Below are 20,761 nucleotides of genomic sequence, written 5' to 3'. Positions count from 1 at the left end.
TTGGAATAAAAATGGTGTCAATTTCAAAAGTGATCCCAAAAGCCATTTTGAATAATGTATACTTATTGTTGCTTTAAACCCAATTTCTATAACATAATAATAAATGTATCTTCTTGTTAATTAAAATTTGAGTCGCTGTTCAGGCTAACAAGTAGTAAAGAAATATGACAAAGCAAAGATATAATGAATAAAAGCAGTATTTAACAGTCTAACAGTAGTGAAATTGTTTTTGACACCATTTTTCTGAGTAGATTCATTCTTTTTTCGGGGGGGGGGGCACGTTATGTCACAAAATTGCGTTCAGGAAAACCAAAATGGTCGGGCTTAAAATGTCTCTGTGTATTTGTCTTTGAGGAAGCAAAAGGACAACAACGGAACCTCAAAGTCTCGTCCTCTGAATGACCTCGGCAAGCGGAATTCATTGATCACTTCATCGATGTTTCCACCACAGAAAACGAGCCGACTTTCCATGGCCGCTGTCTTTGACCCGTTGTGAGCGACTGATTGCATTTTTGTGACTTAACGACGTGTCTTGAGACTGAGCAGAAACACAAAGATGACATCATCACAGACGGACCTCATCCGCTGGACGAGTTCACGTATTAATGTGGATTCAGACCTCACCTTTTCTTTTGTATTTCGTCTACTTGTCGGCACCTAACTTGTCTTTTTCTGCCATGTCGTCTCTTGTAATTCAGTCATTTTTATTTGTTTTACCTGCCTCCCATCGGTTGTCTGGTCCCAGGTGTGGCCCCCAAAAGCCCAGACGAAGACCTAAAGCGGCTGAAACATGTTGGCTCTTCCGATGAATTCACATTCTTTACATTAAAGGGTTTTCGATATTTCGCTGCCCTGCCAGCGGTTCCTTCCTGTTCTACCTCACGTTTCCCTCCCGAGCAACCGAGTAGCTCCACATGCTGTTATCCCTCCCTCAGCAATACCCGCTGACAGTTTGCTGATGTAACCTTATTAAAGAGAACGGTTGTGCGTTATTTAGATCGACTTATATAATGAAATTATTATGTGGTCTCTTAGAGAGTGTGTTCATGTTTGGAAACACAGATGTTCTAATGTTGTGTGTCAATCAAAATATAGCATGAGAGTGAGATAAAAGGAAGGAAACTGAGCGGATGCACTGATTTATTAACGCACATCACGTGACGATGGACGTCGGTTCGGTTCTGTTCCTTCAAAGTTAATTCCAGCCAATAATTCCTCCGGTGCGTCCTTTCTCGTTTTTGGGGGGGCGTTGAAGTTGACGTCGGCGCCCACAAACCGCTGACGTTAACTGCTCGGCGAAAGAACACGACACCAGTGTGACAGAGAGATTACTGGTTCTATATTTAGTGTTTATGTACATGAATATTGGCAGGACAACTGTACATGTGACACACACGCACGCACGCACACGCACACACACACTCCCACAGCGATACAGTGGTAATAACACAGACCTCCGGCACAGAAGACATTTACACGAACAGCAAACACTGAGATACACAAGGGAATGTCCAAACTACGACGGCTTCATCGGAAAACTGCAATTTACAGGTTCCAATTTTACAGTTATCATCGTCGTCAATAAAAACAATCACGGAAAAAAGAGCGAGAGAGTTGAAAAGTATAAAATAATTTAAATTCCTCCTAAAACACGTAGTGAACACGCAGTGAGAGATCTATACAACGCGGGGCGGCCGGTTGGAGAACGCACAGATGGGACCGGCGAGAGCCGAGCGTCATGCAGCGGCAAAGAGAGGTGACCTTCCCTCAAGCTCCGCCTCCCCGGTGGAAAAACAGGCCGCCCGCAGGGCCCCCCGATGAAACGTGAACATAAATATACAGTTTGATATCTCTCTCTACAAACAGTCACCGCCACAGGCCGCCTCCGCTCGTGTGAGTAGTCAGTCTGTATACACTCCTTAGTAGAATATCACTTAGAGTTAAATAAACTTATTTAATATATATATATATATATATTTGTAATAGATTTTTTTTCTTTGCAGAGTCATTTAGCAATATTTCCTCGTCTTCACCAGTTTGCTCTGGTACTTCACCGAGTGACCACTGTGTCCCACCACGTAAACGTCCAGCAGGTAGGTCTTCCCCGCCTCCAGGCCCGCGATGGTCTCCGTGGTCACCGCTTTCTGCAGGTTCGGGCTGTGGAAGTACTTGCACAGGACCTTTTCCGACTTCCTGCGGGTCTCCGGCCCGGCGCACTGGTTCTGCTCCCGGCGCCGCTGCTCCTCGCCGTAGCTCTCGGCCACCTCCTTGCGGTAGATGCAGTATTTGTTGCGGTCCTGCGTGCCCAGCCAGGCCACGGTGGCGGAGGAGCAGGTGCGCAGCTTGTCGAAGGCCTTGATGCGCGTGTCCTCCGGGAGCGACGGGAAGGGCTGCTTGCTGCTGGGCCGGGTGGTGGCCAGCACCTTCAGGGTGGAGGCGCCCTTCCTGCTGCCCCGCAGACGGATCAGGTACTTGCCCTTCGGCTTGCCGCGCAGCTGGAACTGCCGCACCCCCTCCACGTTCTGCGAGAGCAGCAGCTTGCCGTCGCGCCGCACCTGCACCTGCACGGCGTCCAGGCACGCGTGGACGGACAGGGTGACCCGCTGGTGCGAGGACACCGGGGCGAAGCGCAGGAACTTGCTGCCCTTCCGCTTGATGAAGACGTCGGACACCCTGCCGTCCTTCAGCTCCACCGTCTTCTGACGGGCTTCCTCTTTGGTGCGGGCGAAGGTGCCCACGTACGCCGTGCTGGTGTTGGTCGCGGAGTTCACGGCGAACACGTCAAAGTAGTACTGCGTGTCCGGTTTCAGGTCCGACACGGTGAAGATGTTTTTGTTGCCGATGCAAACCTTCTGAAGGTCCAGCGCTTTGGGCTTGGTCGCGTGCGCCCGGGAGATCCTGTTGCTCGTGAGGCCGCGCTCCTTGCCGAAGACGTTGTCGGAGGGCACGAAGCCGAAGTGGGCAAAGTCGAACGGGCTGAAGTCTCTGCCGGGCTTCGGCGCCAACATGAAGGCGTCGTCCGCGCTCATCTTGGCCTCAGCGGCACACATGCTCTTGAAGTTGTGCTCCTTGTTGATCACCACGCAGTACTGGACGGGCTGGCCCATCAGAAAGCCCGTCGGCGTGGGCTTCCAGGCCAGGGTGACGGTGGTGCGGCCCAGCGCGGTCACGTCCACGCGGGGGTCGAAGGGCAGCTCCGGGTAGGGCTGGTCGGACTCTGGCGTGGTGGTGGCGTACACCTTGAAGTTGCTGTCTTTCTCTGTGGACAGCAGCTCCAGCTGGTAGAGGCCGGCGGGGGTGCTGGTGGCCACGTACGCCTCCACGTCGTTGCCCTTGTAGGTGAAGAGCTCCGTCCCCTCGTCCACGGTCATCTGCCGCTTCTGCTCGTCTAGAGGTTCAGGCTCTCCTGAAGAGCAAAAAACGAAAAACTGCAGTCGTGACCTTTACAACGTTCTCTTCTGTTTAATCTTTAGCTTTCATGAGAAGTTGCTAAAAGCGCCAAAGGCACGTTTGATATGTAACGATGAAGCTCTGCAGCGTCTCACGGGCGATTAGCCCCCCCTTACAGGGGCGGCCATGTTTTCCCTCCAAACATCCCCAGAAAGATCACAGGGCAACATTCACTCGGCCGTTCCGGGGAAGCTGTGCTACAAAGAGGCGCCTTGTAGCTTCGAGGCGAGAGCGGCGGCCCGAGCATCACGTTATGTTTATCTACCAGAGAGTGTGCTCAGCGGTGTACTCCAAATTAATGCTCAGAGATCTACTCCCGCCGGAGACATTCAGCAGAGAGAGACTGCTTCACCGACACCTCCACCAACGGCTCCACGTGTATTGGGTCCCCATTCATAGACGCCACGTAAAATGTGACCGTGACGTCACTCGTTGGTTTGTGGACAACCGCCTTGAGGCCTCAAATTTGGCCATTCTTGGACTTTGCCATCTTGGTATTTTTTGGAACTAGAAGCGACAGGAGATCACGGCGGGGTGGACAACCAATGCGTAGCCACGGCCAAAAGCTTGATGGTCTGTTTGACTCTAAATTAACCATTAAATTAATTAATTTACTAAATAAACATGCTGTATTGAAGAAGACTTCAGGAACTAGAGACTAATACCATAAACTCATGTTTACAATGTTTTCTGAGGGAATAAATCAAGAGAGAAGTAGTTCTCTGGTAGACTCCTATGGGACCAGGGGAGCCGCCCCCTGGTGGTCACTGCAGAGAATGCAGCTTTGAGACACCAGTCTTTGTCCACATTTGTTGTTGTTCCTCTGCTCAGAGTCAAATTATTTTCTCTTGAGGCGAGGTACACGTCTTCAAATGAGTAACAATATATGTTCCTGTAAGATTTGATGTGACAAGAGCCACAAACGCAGGTGTGTTTACACACATGATCCCCCCCCCACCCGGTCATCTGGAGCAACCTGCCGCCCTCCAGACGGAGAAAGTTTTGAAGCGAGGGAGAAAAGAGGAAAGATAAAGGCAGAGAGACTGAAAAGAGGAAGACAGAGTCTGAGTGAAGGGAAGCCGTGTCTTTGTTTCTGTACGTTGACGCTCCTCTGAAATTATAGACGTCGTGTCGAGTCAGACATCATAAGTGGTCGGACTAGACACCACGACTTTGACTTAATTAAAACCCAGCAAAACACAAAGCCTAACATCACTGCGTAGGTTAAGTGTGTGTGTGTGTGTGTGGGCGGATAGTGATGTTTCCACAGAACGTGTCATTAACCCTTTTCCACTGCGGCCTGATGTCAATTATACCTGATGCCTCTCCGCTGGCCTCCTCGGGCAGCTCCTGCAGCGTGAGCTTCCACTCCAGAGGAGCATCACAGGGTGTCACGGTCACAGACAGGGGTGTGTTGTCTTCTTCCACCACAAAATAGTACCTGGGAACATAACACGGCGTCAAAAAGGGGGCCGTCACGTTTTCAACGTTTTAATGCAGAACACGGCGAGGCGCGAAGCACTCGGTGCGCGGTATGCAGAAACTCAATTACAGAAACACGACTTTCTCGTTTATTATTTAGTTTCTGCATCTGCATAATAGATCACGCTGCGGCGCCGCGTCTGATGTTTCCGTATCTATTTACAGGAAGTGGCCGTCGGAAGGCAGAGTCGGCTCATTTGCGCCGGGCGTTAGCTTGGTCACCTCTTGGGCGTGTCCCTGAACAGGTAGCCGCTGATCTCGGCTCCGTCCGGGACGACGGAGGAGTCGTGGAACAGCGACTTGTCTCTGATCTGCATCTGGAAGAGCCCCTCGTCCCTGGTGGGCAGCTTCTGCGCCGAAGCCTCCAGCGCCAGCAGCGCCAGCAGCACCGCAGTCCAGCGTCTCCACGGCCTCATTCTGAAAGACACGGTTTCATTGTAGTCTTGGGTTGTACCACAGTTATGTTGGACTTTAAGGGGACGGTTGAGATTTTTTTGGGGGGGGAAACCAGCTTGTTTGTTTTCTTGCCCGAGAACTAGAACAGAAGATTGGTGGTTCTCATGAACAGTAAATCCCAAACTACAGACAGCAGCAGGCGGGCTTAGCTTAGTTTAGCATGAACCTAGCGTGTCTTTTTTTATCTAACCATGGAGGAGAAACTCCCATTGGGATTTATTTAAGTCTTGGCGAGGACGGCAGGATAAAAGTTTCACTTAAGAGATCAAAAAAACACATTTGAAGGAAAAAAAGCAGCTAGCAGCATTTAGCAACAACATATTTAAAACCAGTTGATCCTGTTTTAATAACCTCCCATTACTGGAGAGCTACGGTAGCTCACGCTAAAAACGAAACCTTTTACGTTGGACAACAAAACGCACAGTTGGTTGTCAGACTGCGAAGAGGATTCCTTTACCTTTGAACAGAGCCAGACTTTATGCTAAGCTAGGCTAAGCGCCTTCTGCCACCGGGTTAATTTAAGAGAGGTGAATCCCTTGATCCCGGTGAAGACGCACACAAACATTCATACTTATGGCCTGATGTTGTTGTCTTTGCGCTGAGCTAAAGCAGCTGTTAGCGTGTTTCCGCTCATAATGCTATAGCACAGATAAGCGAATATTTATCATACAGACATAAGAACGGTGGCCGATGGAAATCCTCAATGGCTTTTTCCTTTCCGCGCTCGCGTTCTATTCGGAAACACTCTTCAAAAGGGTTCCGCTTTAATCGGTTTCCAACCGCACGCTTCATGTTCAGATATGTTGTCGCTACTTTCAGTTCCAACGTTAATTAACGTCAACGCAAGGTGGAGTGAGCTGAAGTAAAGGGAGAGTGCTGCCTGCCGCAGAGAGGAATGGCGTGGGAGGGCGTTGGGGGGGGAGGCGAGGGGGGGGGGGGGGGGTGTTACATTTGACAACAGACGTGTGAAAACATCGCTGGAATTTCACAAAAATCCTCAAGTCCGTGTGGTTTGACTCAACGTGAGATGCGGATGGAGCCTCGCGTCCATTGATTCGTCCCCGTCGATGGCAGCTGATGGGAAACGCCAAATCCCTGCCGATTTAATCAGCGTAATGACGGCAGATTAGCCGGACACTTTACCGCCGTTTACTGCAAGCGAGATGGTGTCCTCTTAATGACCCCCGTCTCCCTCCCTCCCCCCCCCCTTTTCCTCTGCTCGCCCTCCCTCGTCCGTCTCTCCTCCTTGATCACAGCTTTTTCATCACCAAATAATCTCTTTTCACACTTGCGCGCACACACACACACACACACACACGCACACACGCACACACACACACCGTACGGCCCTTTTATCTTTGTTTTTTCTTCCCTCCCCACGCCGAGGCGGATGAGTGAAACCAGGGGCCTCGGGCCGGGACGGACCACAAACAGGCCTTCCGTTAACGCGTCGTAGCTCTTTATAAGAACCGCACGCCGGAGAGCACCGAACGTCCAGCCGCCGCCTCCGTCTGTGAATGAAAAGTAGCTGCTCATGTTGGTTATGAAGCAAACACAAACTCTGGCGCCGCGTTCTCGCTACTTCTGTGTCCGTCGTCCAAAATGTGCCCGGTGGCGAGAGGCCCGCTTTAAAACAATGGCTCCAAAAAAACAAAACAACATTTCGCCGCACGGCGCGCTTTGATTTAACGCGACGCGTGAGTCTAACGGTGCCAACAAAGGCAACGTGCCCGAAAGAGCTAAACGTTTAAACCTGCAACAGGCGGCGGCAATCAGCTGAACAGCAGAGCGAGCTTAACGCGTGAACGGAGGCGTGTAATGTTCTTGCGGTCAGAGTGATGTGTGCAAACAATCAAAAAGCGCAACTCAGAGATACAACCGAGAGAAGCCATCGACCGACTTCCACTACGACAGCGAGGGGTCGTAAGTGACTGTAGACTCATATCTCATATTCATGGATTCATGGCCTGCCCCTCTATACTACCCCCCTCACCCTCTCTACTACCCCCCTCTCATCTATTTTTTACGGCCCTTAGTCAGGTCGACAAAAGAGAAAAGGAAAAGCTTCCTAAGTGGCACTTTGAGGTCCGTGTCGCCTCGACTCGTCTCCCCCGTCAGCAGCGACACTGGGAACAAAAGACGAGTCTATTAATACTGGAAGCAGCGCTGAGGTGGATCCTCTTTCACCCCCCCCACGGACCCCCCCGACCCCCCACTGGACACCACGCTGATGTCATCCCGCGTGAAGCCTGCGATCACTCACACAGCGCGAGGTTTATTAACGCGGCCGTTAGCACGCGCGGCACGGGGGATGTGTGTGTGTGTGTGTGTGTGTGTGTGTGTGTGCCGGTCGCCCCCCCCCCCTCACCTAAAATAACAAGTCATGCATCTGCCTCTGGAACGCGTGAAGGCGAATGTTTAAATTACCAGAGTGTGTGAGAGGAGTCGACTTTGTTCGGCTTCCTCTGGTGTTTTATTGTCACATTTATAGTTTAGAATTTATAGTTTGCGTTGTTTCGCCAAGCGCCGAGCGCTGCACGCTGCGGCGCGGCGTGAGCGTGAACCTGCGTGTGATCAGGCCGACGGGACGGATCCAGCAGCGGGGGCGACGGCGACGCGTCTCCACCTCCTACCGGGAAGAAGACGTTTCATGGAACATGGCCGACGGGGCCCCAGCTTCGACCCCGCTTTAATCCGGCGTCACGACAAGCAGATCAGCGCAGGGAGCCAGAACAGAAAATTCTTCGGGTTCTTTAATTTCCCAAATGGACGCAATGTTCTCTATAATAATAATAATAATAATAATAATAATAATGGTGATCAAAGGTCACTTTACTGATCATCAGTGGATCCACGTTTAAACGCGTGCATGCAAACTGCCTTTGACCTCTCACTTCGTTTACCCCCCAACAAGCCCGCCGCCACATGGAGCTCATTAACCGGACGGGGGACGGGGGGGACGGGGGGGACGGGGGTCTAGAAGACAGCTTCATTTCAACACAAATAAATAAAGAGACGTTTGGAACGCGATGCCCCTCGGCCTTTGGGCAGATTTAATGCCGGGACCCCTCGTTGCTGCAGCGCGCTCCATCACACGGCTGTTAATAGGGGGGGGGGGGGGGGGGGGGGCACAGGAACCGGACCAGTTCCACAGCCGGGCCGAACCAGAGCCGTCAGTGAGCCGGCAGGGAGGGAGTGAAGGCGCCGATTCAACATTTGTCAGATTCTGAGCTCTTATCGTAACCATGAGAGCACCAGAACCACTCCCCCCCCCCCAAACTCCCCCCCCACCCCCCACCCCCAAACTCCCTTCTGCTTCTCTATAGTCCATCTCAGGAGCTGCATCCTGGAATGTCTCTGTGAGGAGGGTCACCCATTCAGATGGAATTGGGTGTGTGTGTGTGTGTGGGGGGGGGGGGGGGGGGGGTGACTGATGAGCGGGCATTGTAGCTGCAACGGGTGATTAAAGATTACAAGAGAGAATGCCCCCATGGGAAAGTCCCCCCCCCCCCCCCCCCCTCCCCCTTCATCCGGGGCGCAGAGGGGGAAGCGAGTCAATCAAGACCCCGTTAAGTCGCGCTCATGCTCGGGCGGAGAAGCCGCCCGTCTCCTTGTCTCCTTGCTTGTGTCGGTCCGAGGGGGGGGGGGGGGGGGTGGCGGGGGGGGGGGGCAGGTTGTGGATGCGATGAATGATTTTAAAGCGTCTTTAGACTGTATGTATTTATGTATTTATTTAATTCTACTTCATCGCCGCAGTGTTTTCATGTGCAGATGAGGGTTTAGTTTTCTCATCCATCCTTCATGAGGAGACTTAAATGTACAGATGTACGTTAAAGCAGAAGAGATCGCGTGCACGTTTTACAGGTGCGCGTTGTGTTAGTTTGTTTGTTTGTGTTTGTTTGTTGTTTGAGAGGACGGTGCGCGCGGGCAGCACGGGAACCATCGCGAGGCACAAAAGCCTTTTGACCGATTTAAGTGAGATTAAAAAAAGTGCATTAAAAATGTCTAAAAAAAGAAAAGAAATGTGTTGAACAATTTTTAACTGGACCGCACGACCCCCCCCCCCCCCGGTGCCCCCCCGGGTCCGGACCCCCGAGCTTTGCATGCACAGAAAAAAAAAGAATAAAGTTGAAGAAAAAAGTTTTTTTTCTTTCTGATTTGACGCAAAGTCCCGCGGTGGAAAATAATAAAAGCCGCCGCTGGTTTCTTACCTCTCGTGTTCTGTTCTTCTCTCCGGTGTCACCGAGATGATTACAGACAAATGAAAAAGGAAAAAGTGCTTCACGAACTAAACGAGGAACGGGAACATAAACGGTCCCGCCCGGTGTCCGCTAGTCCCGCGCGGTGCTTCCTATCGGCCGGGTTACGCGAGCGCTCTGGTGCGCGTCTGCAGTTTTCTTGCGGATTTAACTGGTCTCCAGCGGGCAGCAGTGCGCGCGCGTGTGCGTGTGCATGTGTGTGTGTGTGTGTGTGTGTGTGTGTGTGTGTGTGTGTGTGTGTGTGTGTGTGTGTGCGTGTGCATGTGTGTGTGTGTGTGTGAGCGGGTATCCTGCGTGCTGGCAGTGCGTCCCTCCTCCCCCGCCGCGCCGCTGCTATTGAAACCTCCTTCTGGATTGGCGGTGAGAACTGGTGCGAACACCCACCCACCCCCCCCCCCCTCCCCAAACCACCCCCCCCCCCCCCTCTTAGGAGGACTCCGGCCCACTTAACACACTCGGCTCTGGTCTGACTGTCCGGACCGGAGCAGGACCCTCAGAGAGTTCACTTTGCGTCACATTGCGTCCCGTTAGGACCCCCCCCCCTCATATACCCCCCCTCTCATATACCCCCCCCCCCCCTCTTCTTGCTATTTGGATTCACTCTGAAGCTCCCTGTCATTTGTTACGTTTAGTCGGAGCCACGTGACCCTCGGGGCCAAAAGCAAGTTTTATCGAGGGCCCTGATAGCTGCGCGTGCACGACGCCTTCCCGATGCCCCCCCCCCGGTGAAAGGGGGCTGCTGTCTCTGCTCTGGGGAGCAAATATTTACGTAAGATAACAGCAGCCATTGACTGGTTCGGAACTGCCCCCCCCCCCCCCCCCCTTTATGGCCCGGTGGGGGGTCCTTGCTGACCCAGACGCGGGATGCTGCGCTTCCTGCGGGTTCGTCTCACGTGCAGCTGCGTTTTGTCCCGCGGGACCCGGATGTCAGTCAGCGGTCACGCGCCCATCAAGTCGCAGACTGATTCATTTAGATTCACTTTGAAGAACATATTTTTGCATGAACTCGCGGGCCCGACGTCAGCTGTTCATCAGGAGAGAGAAGTGTTTGGAGCGACAGCGCCACCCAGCGGCCACCCAGCGGCCACCCAGCGGCCAGCCAGCGGCCAGCCAGCGGCCAGCACGGCGCGATGCCTTCAGGGACAAGAGAAAAACAACGCGTGCACCACAGTTAAATGAATACACAGCTTTTAGCTTTTTATTCATAATGGTTTTAGAGACCGCCGATGTGTTTGCACGTGTAACCTACACACAGGTGTGCGTGTGCATGTGTGTGTGTGTGTGTGTGTGTGTGTGTGTGTTGGGCTTAATGATGTCTGGGCTTCATGATTAGTGCCGCTGTGACTTTAACCTCCTTGGGATTAGAAGAGATGCCAAATTAAATGTGCTATTAGCCACACCACCAAGCTGTGAAAACGAATCCACTCTGGGGACATGCATACGCACAATGACCCACTCACACACACAGACACACACACAGACACACACACTGACCCAGCTACATGCCAGAATCCTGAAAACGAATCCACACCAGGGAGCGTTTAGTGCAGATGGAGGGAGGAGGTTTGAAGGCGCTGCTGCGATGTTTAATCCCTCTGCAGCTTCTCTGCAGAGACCAGAGGAAGAAAAAAAGTCATTTTAAGAGATTCACTGAAGAAAATCTCACACAAAACGCTCTTTTTCTCCGTTGACCTTTGGCTCTTGTTGAGCTGACGCCCTGTTCCACACTCATCACATCTGCTGCAGCGAGCCAAGCGGATCCAGAATCCGACCGACATATTTCCCCCCTGAACCCCCCGCGGGGGGGCTTAACCGACATGGATGATTTCTGTGATGCAGGTATGGTGTGCAAATACGATAGATTAAAAAACTTCATACATTTCCAGAACAGGATTGTGAAAATTCACTCAGTTGTCAACATGAAACTTCAGCAGTGCATCACTGCCACCAAGAAGATTCTGTTTACAGTTTTCTGAAGAGGTATTTAGAATTTTGAGGCATCACCTAACAAAAAAAAAGGAAAATATGTAGTAAATATAGTTTTCTTTTCACTAGTCTGAAAAATCAGTGCGGGAAAAACAATGTTTTTGCCGGTGGTGTCTCTCCTTAAGCTGGGGACGTAGTCCGCAACAATCAACGGTTCGTTATCGGTGAGAAACGTGCACGTTGTGGCTCTCACATGTTTGCCTTTAGGACATTGAGTCTTTTCATCGACCTGGTTCTCCACCCGGAGCTTGCAAGTAAAATCCTTTTTATTTCTGTCAGATAACTGAATGGTTTTATGAAAGACGCTCTGTGATTGATGAGAGAACGTGAGATGCAGGTGAGTCTGAAAGCTGAGGAGGAGGAGGGAGGAGGAGGAGGAAGAGGAGGAGATGGAAGGAGCAGTCTGCATCAGTCAGAGTCGCCCCCTCTGTCACACGGCGAGTTCATCATTAACTGAGCAGAGCTGAGAGCCTGCAGGCAAACATCCACTCTGTACACATCCAATTTATTGTCGGCGGGGGGAGGGGGGGGGCTACCTACGAACTTTAACCTCACTTCAGATGTTGCCATCGTCTTTTTCCGACCGATAATCCAAAATCTGCAGGGCGGGCGACAGTGAAGGCAGCGCCGCCCTGCAGGATACAGTGTGGGAGGAGGGACAGGAGGTCAGAGGTCAAGGGAAGGAATGAAGGGGGGGGGGGAAGGACGGCGTGTTCGAGGACATCCAGTGCTCGGAGTCTTACCCCCCCCCCCTCCCTCCCCCCCATCGGCCTCGGTCCGCTCCGGGAGAGATAAGGCGGGTTTGCTTGATTCGTGTACGTGGTGGAGTCATAAAACCTGCTTGTGGTTCCTGTTGCCTCTATTCTAGTTCTAATGCTCACATTTCAGCGTGATCCACTGTACATCCTTACAGACATACGGCAGCTCTTATGTGCTGACCTCTGACCTCTCACATGCACATGCAGGGAGGAGGTCCGACTTCCACAGATCATCTGGTGAACGGGGAGAGGATCCCTTGTGTGGCAGATGCTTCTCACTCAGCCACGTTTATTGGAACATTTTATTGGTGCAGCAATAAAAAGAGAGTCTGGAAACTTGCATGTAGCTCTCTGATTCCAAACAGAGGCATCGATTCGGAGCAAAAGCCGTGCATCGCTTCTGTTTCCTCTGCCGTGTGAGCGCAGATCCGTTGTGTTGCAGAGACACAAACAAACATTCTGGTGATCTGAGCCATTCAGCGATTTCTAAATTTAGTCGGCAGCCTCTCTTCGTTCTTCAAAAGCTCCTTCTGGCTCCTGATAGAGGAGGCAAAAAAAAAAACAGAAAGAGGCTAAAAGCCACAATTGGAAGCAGATGAAAGACGACGCGAGCGGAGAGCGTCCGACTTCCTCTCGTTATCCAATAAGAGCCCCGAACCTCATCCTATTAGCCGGCGAGGGAGCCGCATGCCGGGGAGACGTAAACAAAGAGCAGAAAGGTTTATATTGAAGATCTCACACACACACACACACACGCACACGCACACACGCACACACGCACACACACACACACGCGCACACACACGCACACACACACACCGGCCCTTCCTGAGTGAAACTCTAGAGCGCTGCAGCTCCAGGAGTGGAATGTCGACTGTAAACACGGCCGAGAAGACGAGGATCCACTCTGACGCCATCCGTGACATCATCCGGGACGCCATCCGTGACGTCATCCGGGACGCCATCCGGGACGCCATCCGTGACGCCATCCGGGACGCCATCAGGTGTGCGTGTACGTTGTCAGGTCTGAAGGTTTTCGGGGATCTTGGCTGCGTGTTCTTTTTCCTCCAGTCTGTAGTTTGTTTTCCGTACAGGTGTTTTTATCGCCAGGTGGGCGGAGCCTGACGCTCAAAACGACGTAGACGTCTATGAGGAAATGACTCTACTTCTCTGTAGTGACCAGCAGGGGGCGACTCCTCTGCTCCCATAGACGTCTATGAGGAAATGACTCTACTTCTCTGTAGTGACCAGCAGGGGGCGACTCCTCTGCTCCCATAGACGTCTATGAGGAAATTACTCTACTTCTCTGTAGTGACCAGCAGGGGGCGACTCCTCTGCTCCCATAGACGTCTATGAGGAAATGACTCTACTTCTCTGTAGTGACCAGCAGGGGGCGACTCCTCTGCTCCCATAGACGTCTATGAGGAAATGACTCTACTTCTCTGTAGTGACCAGCAGGGGGCGACTCCTCTGCTCCCATAGACGTCTATGAGGAAATGACTCTACTTCTCTGTAGTGACCAGCAGGGGGCGACTCCTCTGCTCCCATAGACGTCTATGAGGAAATTACTCTACTTCTCTGTAGTGACCAGCAGGGGGCGACTCCTCTGCTCCCATAGACGTCTATGAGGAAATGACTCTACTTCTCTGGTGATTTATTCCCTCAGTAAACATTGTAAACACGGGCCGATGGTCTCTAGAATAAAGAACTCAGTACGTTTGGTTCATACCAAAGTTATCCCGCTAAAACGGACGCCATGACAATGATTAACATTTAAATGGCCGCCGCTCCGACCATCGCGCTTAGAAGTCACTTAGTGTCCTCTTGTAGTTATTTCAGTCCCATTGTAGTAATGTTGTGCTTTTTACGTCATTTTGAGTTGAATGCAGTTGTTTCGTGTCTCTTGTAAGTCATTTAAAACGCCAGCTGGTGGGCGCAGACGGGGAGAGCGCAGTCGTGGAAGCAGGACTCTGCATCTCCAACAAGGAGACGGTGGTTTGCGTGGCAGAGCTACATGAAACCTGTGTTTCTCATCTCAGAGACACAGGATTCATTGGGACATTTTACAGTCCAGCAATAAAAAAAATGACTGGAAACGTGCATCACGTGGAGCTCACAGATTCCCAAAAGTGAGATGCGCCTGAAGCGACAGCTGGATGACACTTTTTGACGCAACATAATGTCGAGGACGTGATGATGCAAAAGGTCCGTTGTGCAGAAACATCAGATGAGACCCGAGGAAAGAGGAGCTCACACTTTTATTAGTTTCTGCAAAAACTACTAATTTGTCTGTCGAGGAGGATTTTTCAGTCAGTCCCAAAGGAGACTTTTACAGGAAAAGACCGTAAAATCTGCTCAACAATATTACAGTCTGCTGGAGGAACCCAGGTTTGAGAAGCTTTTGTACACACACACACGGAACCCCGGGGAAATATCCTCAGACATGCTGGGCTGAAGAACATACGTGTGAGGTGTGACGTTGGGAAACACTGCGCCCTGCAGGCCGGACATCGGATCAGTCAAACAGAAGTGACGAGTCTTTGGATCCTTTTTCACGTGACCTTCATTGGTTTAGAAGAGGAAACATTACCTTTCGCCTGACGGCTCTTTTCAAGTCAAACTGACTGGTTTTGTTATTTTCACTTTACTTTTACAGTTTAGTGCAGTGTAATTGTTTGCCGTGAAAATGAAATGCCAGTGTGATAACAAATGACCATTTCAAATCATCCGTACTGTCATGATACGTTATTTTAATGCAGGAATTTCTTTAAAATTAGTATTTGCTGGTTTACATGCAAGAACCTACATGAGAATATTATACGTGTTTGAAATGAACGAATGACTCAAAAAAGATTTGTTCATTTTACTGAACCGAGTGAGTAAATGGATCCAAACTTCACCTCACTCTTTATGGTCATTTTCTGTCTCTTTATGGTCATTTTCTGTCTCTTTCTGGTCATTTTGTGTCTCTTTATGGTCATTTTGTGTCTCTTTGTGGTCATTTTGTGTCTCTTTTTTTTTCAGCCCCGTCCCGATTGGTTTGTCTCTTGTCTCTTTGCGTCTCTGTGAAATGGACACTTGTTGCTGGACTTGGTTCAAAAAACACACGACAAATGAAGAGTAACGTTTCTTAAGATATCACACAAAGCATAACGAGCTCTACAAATGTGAACGCGTCCCTTCATTTCACATCTAACAGAAGTAAATATTTATATAATTCCAAAGTTACGGGTCTGCATTAACTAGCAGTAATTCCAATACTAATACCAATCGATGGACAGAATGCATTAATGCAATGTGTGTGTGTGTGTGTGTGTGTGTGTGTGTGTGTGTGTGTGTGTGATATTATCAAAGCAGTCTTGACAATAAGATCAGAAATTCACAGCGAAACCCCCAGAAAATCAATTTAAGCCCTTTTGACACCGCTGCTGCATCTATTAGGTTAAATACAGCTTTGGTCGTCATTTGTGGTGCAGGCTGCGGCCACCAGGTGGCGCAGTGCAGTAAGTCATCAAGTCCTGCACGCAAACAGCTGACGGCTGAGACAATGAATCAATACGATATAATATTAAACATGTGTAACACGCAAACTCTACATTTACAAGATTTAACTAACAGGGAAAAGCTGAATTACATTCGCTCTTTTATTTTAACACATTTTTAAGTGTTAAGATCCTCTTTTTCAATCAAGACACTTACTTTGCTGTGAGAAATCTAAGGATGTGAGGAAAAGTTTGAGTGGTTTATAAGTTCATCCAACTACCTCAGAGAAGAGAAAAGGTTTGTGATTGATTTCATCTGAAAAAGGTTCATCTGTTTTATTGTACGTCACTTCATTTTAGCAACGAGCCGAACGTCGATGTCGATGAAGCTCGTTCCAATCGATCGACGGACGATGGACACGTATGGAGAGATGTCCAATGAAGAGCATCTTCATAGAAAAGACACACGTGGAAATACACGCGTCTGTCTTTGTTCTTCCGACACCTGCCGGCTTCACAGGGCATCTGGGCCGCTGACCTCTGACCCCCAGCTGCAGCTGTGAGCCGGGACACTCGAGATGCCCGCTGACAATGTATGGAACACGCGCACGCACAAACAAACAGACACACACCTAATTAGATTACCTGCATTAATGCATTACACTGAGGGACAGGTGCTCCCGAGATCGCAACGATTGTGCGTGTGTGTGTGTCTTTGTTTCCCCTTTAAACAGTATTACAGGCCTCCCCATATGTCTGGAACCACTGTTGTCTCCTGCCTACGCCCTGCGTATGTGTGTGTGTGTGTGTGTGTGTGTCAATCATGGTGTGTTTGTGTGTAAATAAAGGTCCTTTGGAAAGCAGAAGGCTGCCGGCTGTGAATGTTTGCTGTTACAACACGAGCTTCTGTGCAACGACGAGGAGGAAATCTGCTCTGACGTTAAGATAACGCCACCTCTCACACACACACACACACACACACACGCACACACACACACACGCGCGCGTGGGGGACGGGGGGGCGGGTGTGGGGCCGGCGACTGCTCGTGGGAACATTGGCAGTAGGATTAGGGACAAGAGGAGCAGTCAGGAGGGCCCTGGGACGAGGAGGACCCGGGACGCCGTCAAACCCGGGTCTCACGGGGAGAACCTCACATGCCGGGCGAAGCTTGACGGGCCCTCGAGCCCCGGAGACACCGGTCACACGATCGGCCCCTCTGCACGGGGGGCCATGAAATGCAAATATGTGACGCCGACCTGCCGCTCATTTGTTGCCACCGAGCAGAGCCAATCAGAGGTCGGGGGGGTTTGCTTCTGACGACCTGAGAACGTTTTAAACATATTTACACATTAAGATTTAGTCACACAGAAAGTTATGGTCTACATGTAAGTGGTGAATAATAATAATAATAATAATAAAATAATTATAATTATAATTCTAGTGAATTAACTGAATCACTGAACTGAAGCGTCTCCTCACAGTGGAATCACAGATAAAAGGCTTCTGTCACAATGTTTGTACGTTTGTCATCTAACAGAAGCGACATCGGCTTCCTCGCGCCTGTGTGTGTGTGTGTGTGTGTGTGTGTGTGTGTGTGTGTGTGAGGTGACTGTTATCAGTCAGCAGCACAAAGAGCCATTCAGAACCCACAAAGATGCAACAAAGGGAGAATTTACTGCAACACACACACAACTGCGTCCTGGTGAAATACCTCCCCCCCCCCCCGCCCTCCTGCCCCTCCAGGAGCTGACAGAGTCAAGACCTCGGCTGGAACAAACCCTGGCGAGATCAAGGCTCAGTTCAAAGTACGATCACAAATATCTGTTTGCTGAGACGTTTTCTTCTATTTCAAGTTAACAAAGTGGTTTGGTGTCCGGAGCGACGTCTCTCATGAGGAACAAGCTGCCGGGGCCTTCCGGGGGGGTCACGCGGGGCTCGAGCAGCGGCCTCCTTGGAGGACCGAGCCGTGTCCGTTGGACCCGCCCACCTCCTGTGCTGCGGGTTCATGATGTCTTCACGCTTCCTGCTTATCTGATACGCAGACGAACAGTCAAACTGATTCCATCACCACCGCTTGACCCCGAGTGGATCGCACCCTTCCCCTGTTAATTTATCCCAGAGGGGGAAGGGGGGGGGGGGGGGGTTGTCATCACAGTTGATCGGATCGGCCTGTCGGGGACAGGACGAGCTGATGGAGAGCTCTGCGCCCCACCCGCCCAGAGCACACAGAGGCCTGAGTCAAACAGAGCAATCAGCCTCACAAAGGGGGGGACGTACAGATTACCTGTTGCTACGGCGACCGCGGCGCGACAGCCGTCCGCTCCGAGCACACAAACAGCACGTGACACGTGATGCCGCCCGGCGACGCCGAGGGGACACGAGCAGGCCGCCCCGCCGCGCACGGCGAGACCAAAGCCAACGCGCCGGGACTCCCGGACGTCTCTGTGAAGTTACTTTCTGTGAGAACCAGGAAGTGTTTCACCAAATGGACACGTGTTTCAGGCTGGTCTCGCATCCACATCAACAAGGAAGAAGACACAAGGTGGATCGTCCCAAAGACAGCAACCCTCCATCGACGTTCATGTCACTGAGTATTTCATAAAACCTAACTGACGTTTTATGATTCTCTCTTAAACAAAGGGGCTCTAGGCTTTTATGTTATATTCAATGATTTAAGTGATCAACATTTATCAGAAGGCTACAAACATTCGGGGCCTCTCATGTTGTATCTGCAGATACAAAGTCACTGAGTGTCATTGGAGTTGATTCTGTCGCCCCCTGTGGACTAAAGCGGTATCGTCTCTGAGCACCAGGGTCCCTTCAGAAAACCTCTCATTCTACTTCAGCGGGGTCTCACAGTCTGCCCCTCTCACCCCCCCCCCCCCCCCCCCCCTTCCCTCCAGCACTACGTCCTGGGTCTCCAGGGAGGAGAAGCTCTGCTCCTGGAGGAGGAGAAGGAGGAGAGGAAGCCACCGCTGCCGGGAGCTGAGCTTCCCTCCTCCCTCCGGAGCTCCCTGCAGGTCCAACGCTGCGGTGAACCCGGATCTGTCCGCGGAGGACCGGTCTCCGCTGGAGGCCCCCGCATGAGTCTGAGCTGAAGGAGGTTAGGTTGAACCTGCATGATGTCCTCTAGTTTCACCACATCTTAATCTGGTGCCACCGATGACGATCGACCTTCTTCTCTCCGATGGTTTCGATTACGAATTAGGTCGGATCAGGACTCAACTGAGACTGGTTCACACAGAGGATCAGGACTCAACTGAGACTGGTTCACACAGAGGATCAGGACTCAACTGAGACTGGTTCACACAGAGGATCAGGACTCAACTGAGACTGGTTCACACAGAGGATCAGGACTCAACTGAGAACTGATTCTGAAAAAGCTAAATGTTCCTTCAAAGACAAGGAATCGCATTCTGCAGAAAAAGGGAACAAATGAGCAGAACTATGCTCAAGTTAGGATTGATATGTCACAGGCTGCATGTGACTGGGGCAGCTGGGAGTCAGAGAAAGGATACCCCCCTACCCCCCCCAACCCCTCCCACACGGGCTGACCCCCCTCCCCCAGCACAGGAGCATCAGACACCAGCAGCTGGCAGCCTGCCCCATTTAACTCCCTGCAGCACTTACTGGGCCTGGCTAATCACTGGTGCTCAGCACCATCCGGGGCCACCACACCTGCCCCCCTCGCTGGTGGGACCGTCCCATCTGGGACCGTGTGATGGGGAATTTCAGAAAGGGTGATGGGGGCGGAGGGGGGGTCTTCTTACTACCCAAAACAGTTAACGTGATTGGAACAATTTGGTTCACGTTGTGTTTGGGAATGTTTCAACAAATGTTTCATCAAATGTTTCATCAAAATTTAAGAGAAGCGGATTGTTCCCATTTCTCATGAGGGTATAACGTTAAAAAGGAAATGTAGGTTTATGCAACTAAACCAACACTTAGGTTTGATCAACTAAACCAACAGTTAGGTTTGATCAAGTAAACCAACAGTTAGGTTTGATCAAGTAAACCAACAGTTAGGTTTGATCAAGTATACCAACAGTTAGGTTTGATCAAGTAAACCAACAGTTAGGTTTGATCAAGTAAACCAACAGTTAGGTTTCAGGAAGGAAAGCCCTCATGTAAGCGTCTGATGAACCGGTCTCCCAGTTGAAAGTCCTGTTTGTTGGACTCATCCGCTGCCTGACCCCCAAACCCCCAAACCCCCAAACCCCCAAACCCGAACCCGTGTCACATGGATGCGTTTAAATATCCACAACGACAAAGGCTCCTCTGACTCCACACTGGCAGTACTTTGTGTCTCTGTGGAAAAGTAAAAGCTCCAAAGAGAGAGAGATGATTTCTATTTCAGCTCCAACGGGAAAAGAGCGACGGTCCCTTTCTGTTCGTGTCACGCAACATCTCGCAGAAAGCTCTGCGGTGTCAGCGTGAGACCAGCCGACGATGATCCGTCGGCCGCCGACATGGGAAATTATTTTTAGCTTGTTTGGCGTCTGTGCGTAAAGGGACGCGGCGGATTGTGGAGCGTTTAAACCTCCATTCGGCGTTTGTTTACTTTTGTTTATTTGTATTTTGCCTCTGATGTTTATTGAGGGTGGAAACGCCCTCTGTTTGAATCTCACAACTCGCGTGCGTGCGCATGTGTGTGTATGTGTGTTTTTAATGCGCACAAAGAATTAATCTGAATTAGCCACGTCAGTACTTTCAAAATAAAACGAAGCGAACTCATGGAACGCGTTGAGGCAATGACACGTGACGTCACAGCGCGACGGCACCGAGGCGGCAGCGGCTCTCGCGCGCACACAGACCCGCTGCGCGTTATGAATAATGAAAGAAAGACACAAAGTGACGTAAACAATGCGGCCCTCGTCCTCCCCGCGC

At 50.9% G+C, this 20,761-nt stretch overlaps 1 protein-coding gene across 2 annotated transcripts; it reads right to left on the bottom strand.

Annotated features, from left to right (window-relative positions):
* Nucleotides 1–1,317: 1,317 nt before the first annotated feature.
* On the bottom strand, nt 1,318–9,982 carry ndnf (neuron-derived neurotrophic factor). 2 transcript variants are annotated; one of them, XM_040184961.2, is made up of 5 exons: nt 9,600–9,895; nt 6,729–6,899; nt 5,155–5,349; nt 4,767–4,891; nt 1,318–3,406 (listed from the first exon to the last, which is right to left on the bottom strand). In XM_040184961.2, exons 3-5 carry the CDS (start codon nt 5,346–5,348, stop codon nt 2,010–2,012), a joined length of 1,716 nt encoding a protein of 571 aa, XP_040040895.1. In that variant the 5' UTR covers nt 5,349; nt 6,729–6,899; nt 9,600–9,895; the 3' UTR covers nt 1,318–2,009. The 2 variants fall into 2 exon arrangements, with proteins under 2 accessions (XP_040040895.1, XP_040040894.1); XM_040184960.2 differs by lacking the exon at nt 6,729–6,899 and having other exon boundaries at nt 9,600–9,982.
* Between the last annotated feature and the right edge of the window lie 10,779 nt (nt 9,983–20,761).

Source organism: Gasterosteus aculeatus, chromosome 8, assembly GCF_964276395.1.
Source record: "Gasterosteus aculeatus chromosome 8, fGasAcu3.hap1.1, whole genome shotgun sequence".
Taxonomy (NCBI): Eukaryota; Metazoa; Chordata; class Actinopteri; order Perciformes; family Gasterosteidae; genus Gasterosteus; species Gasterosteus aculeatus.
Note: the sequence above shows the minus strand (reverse complement) of the source record. Positions and strands in the feature narration are given on the sequence as shown.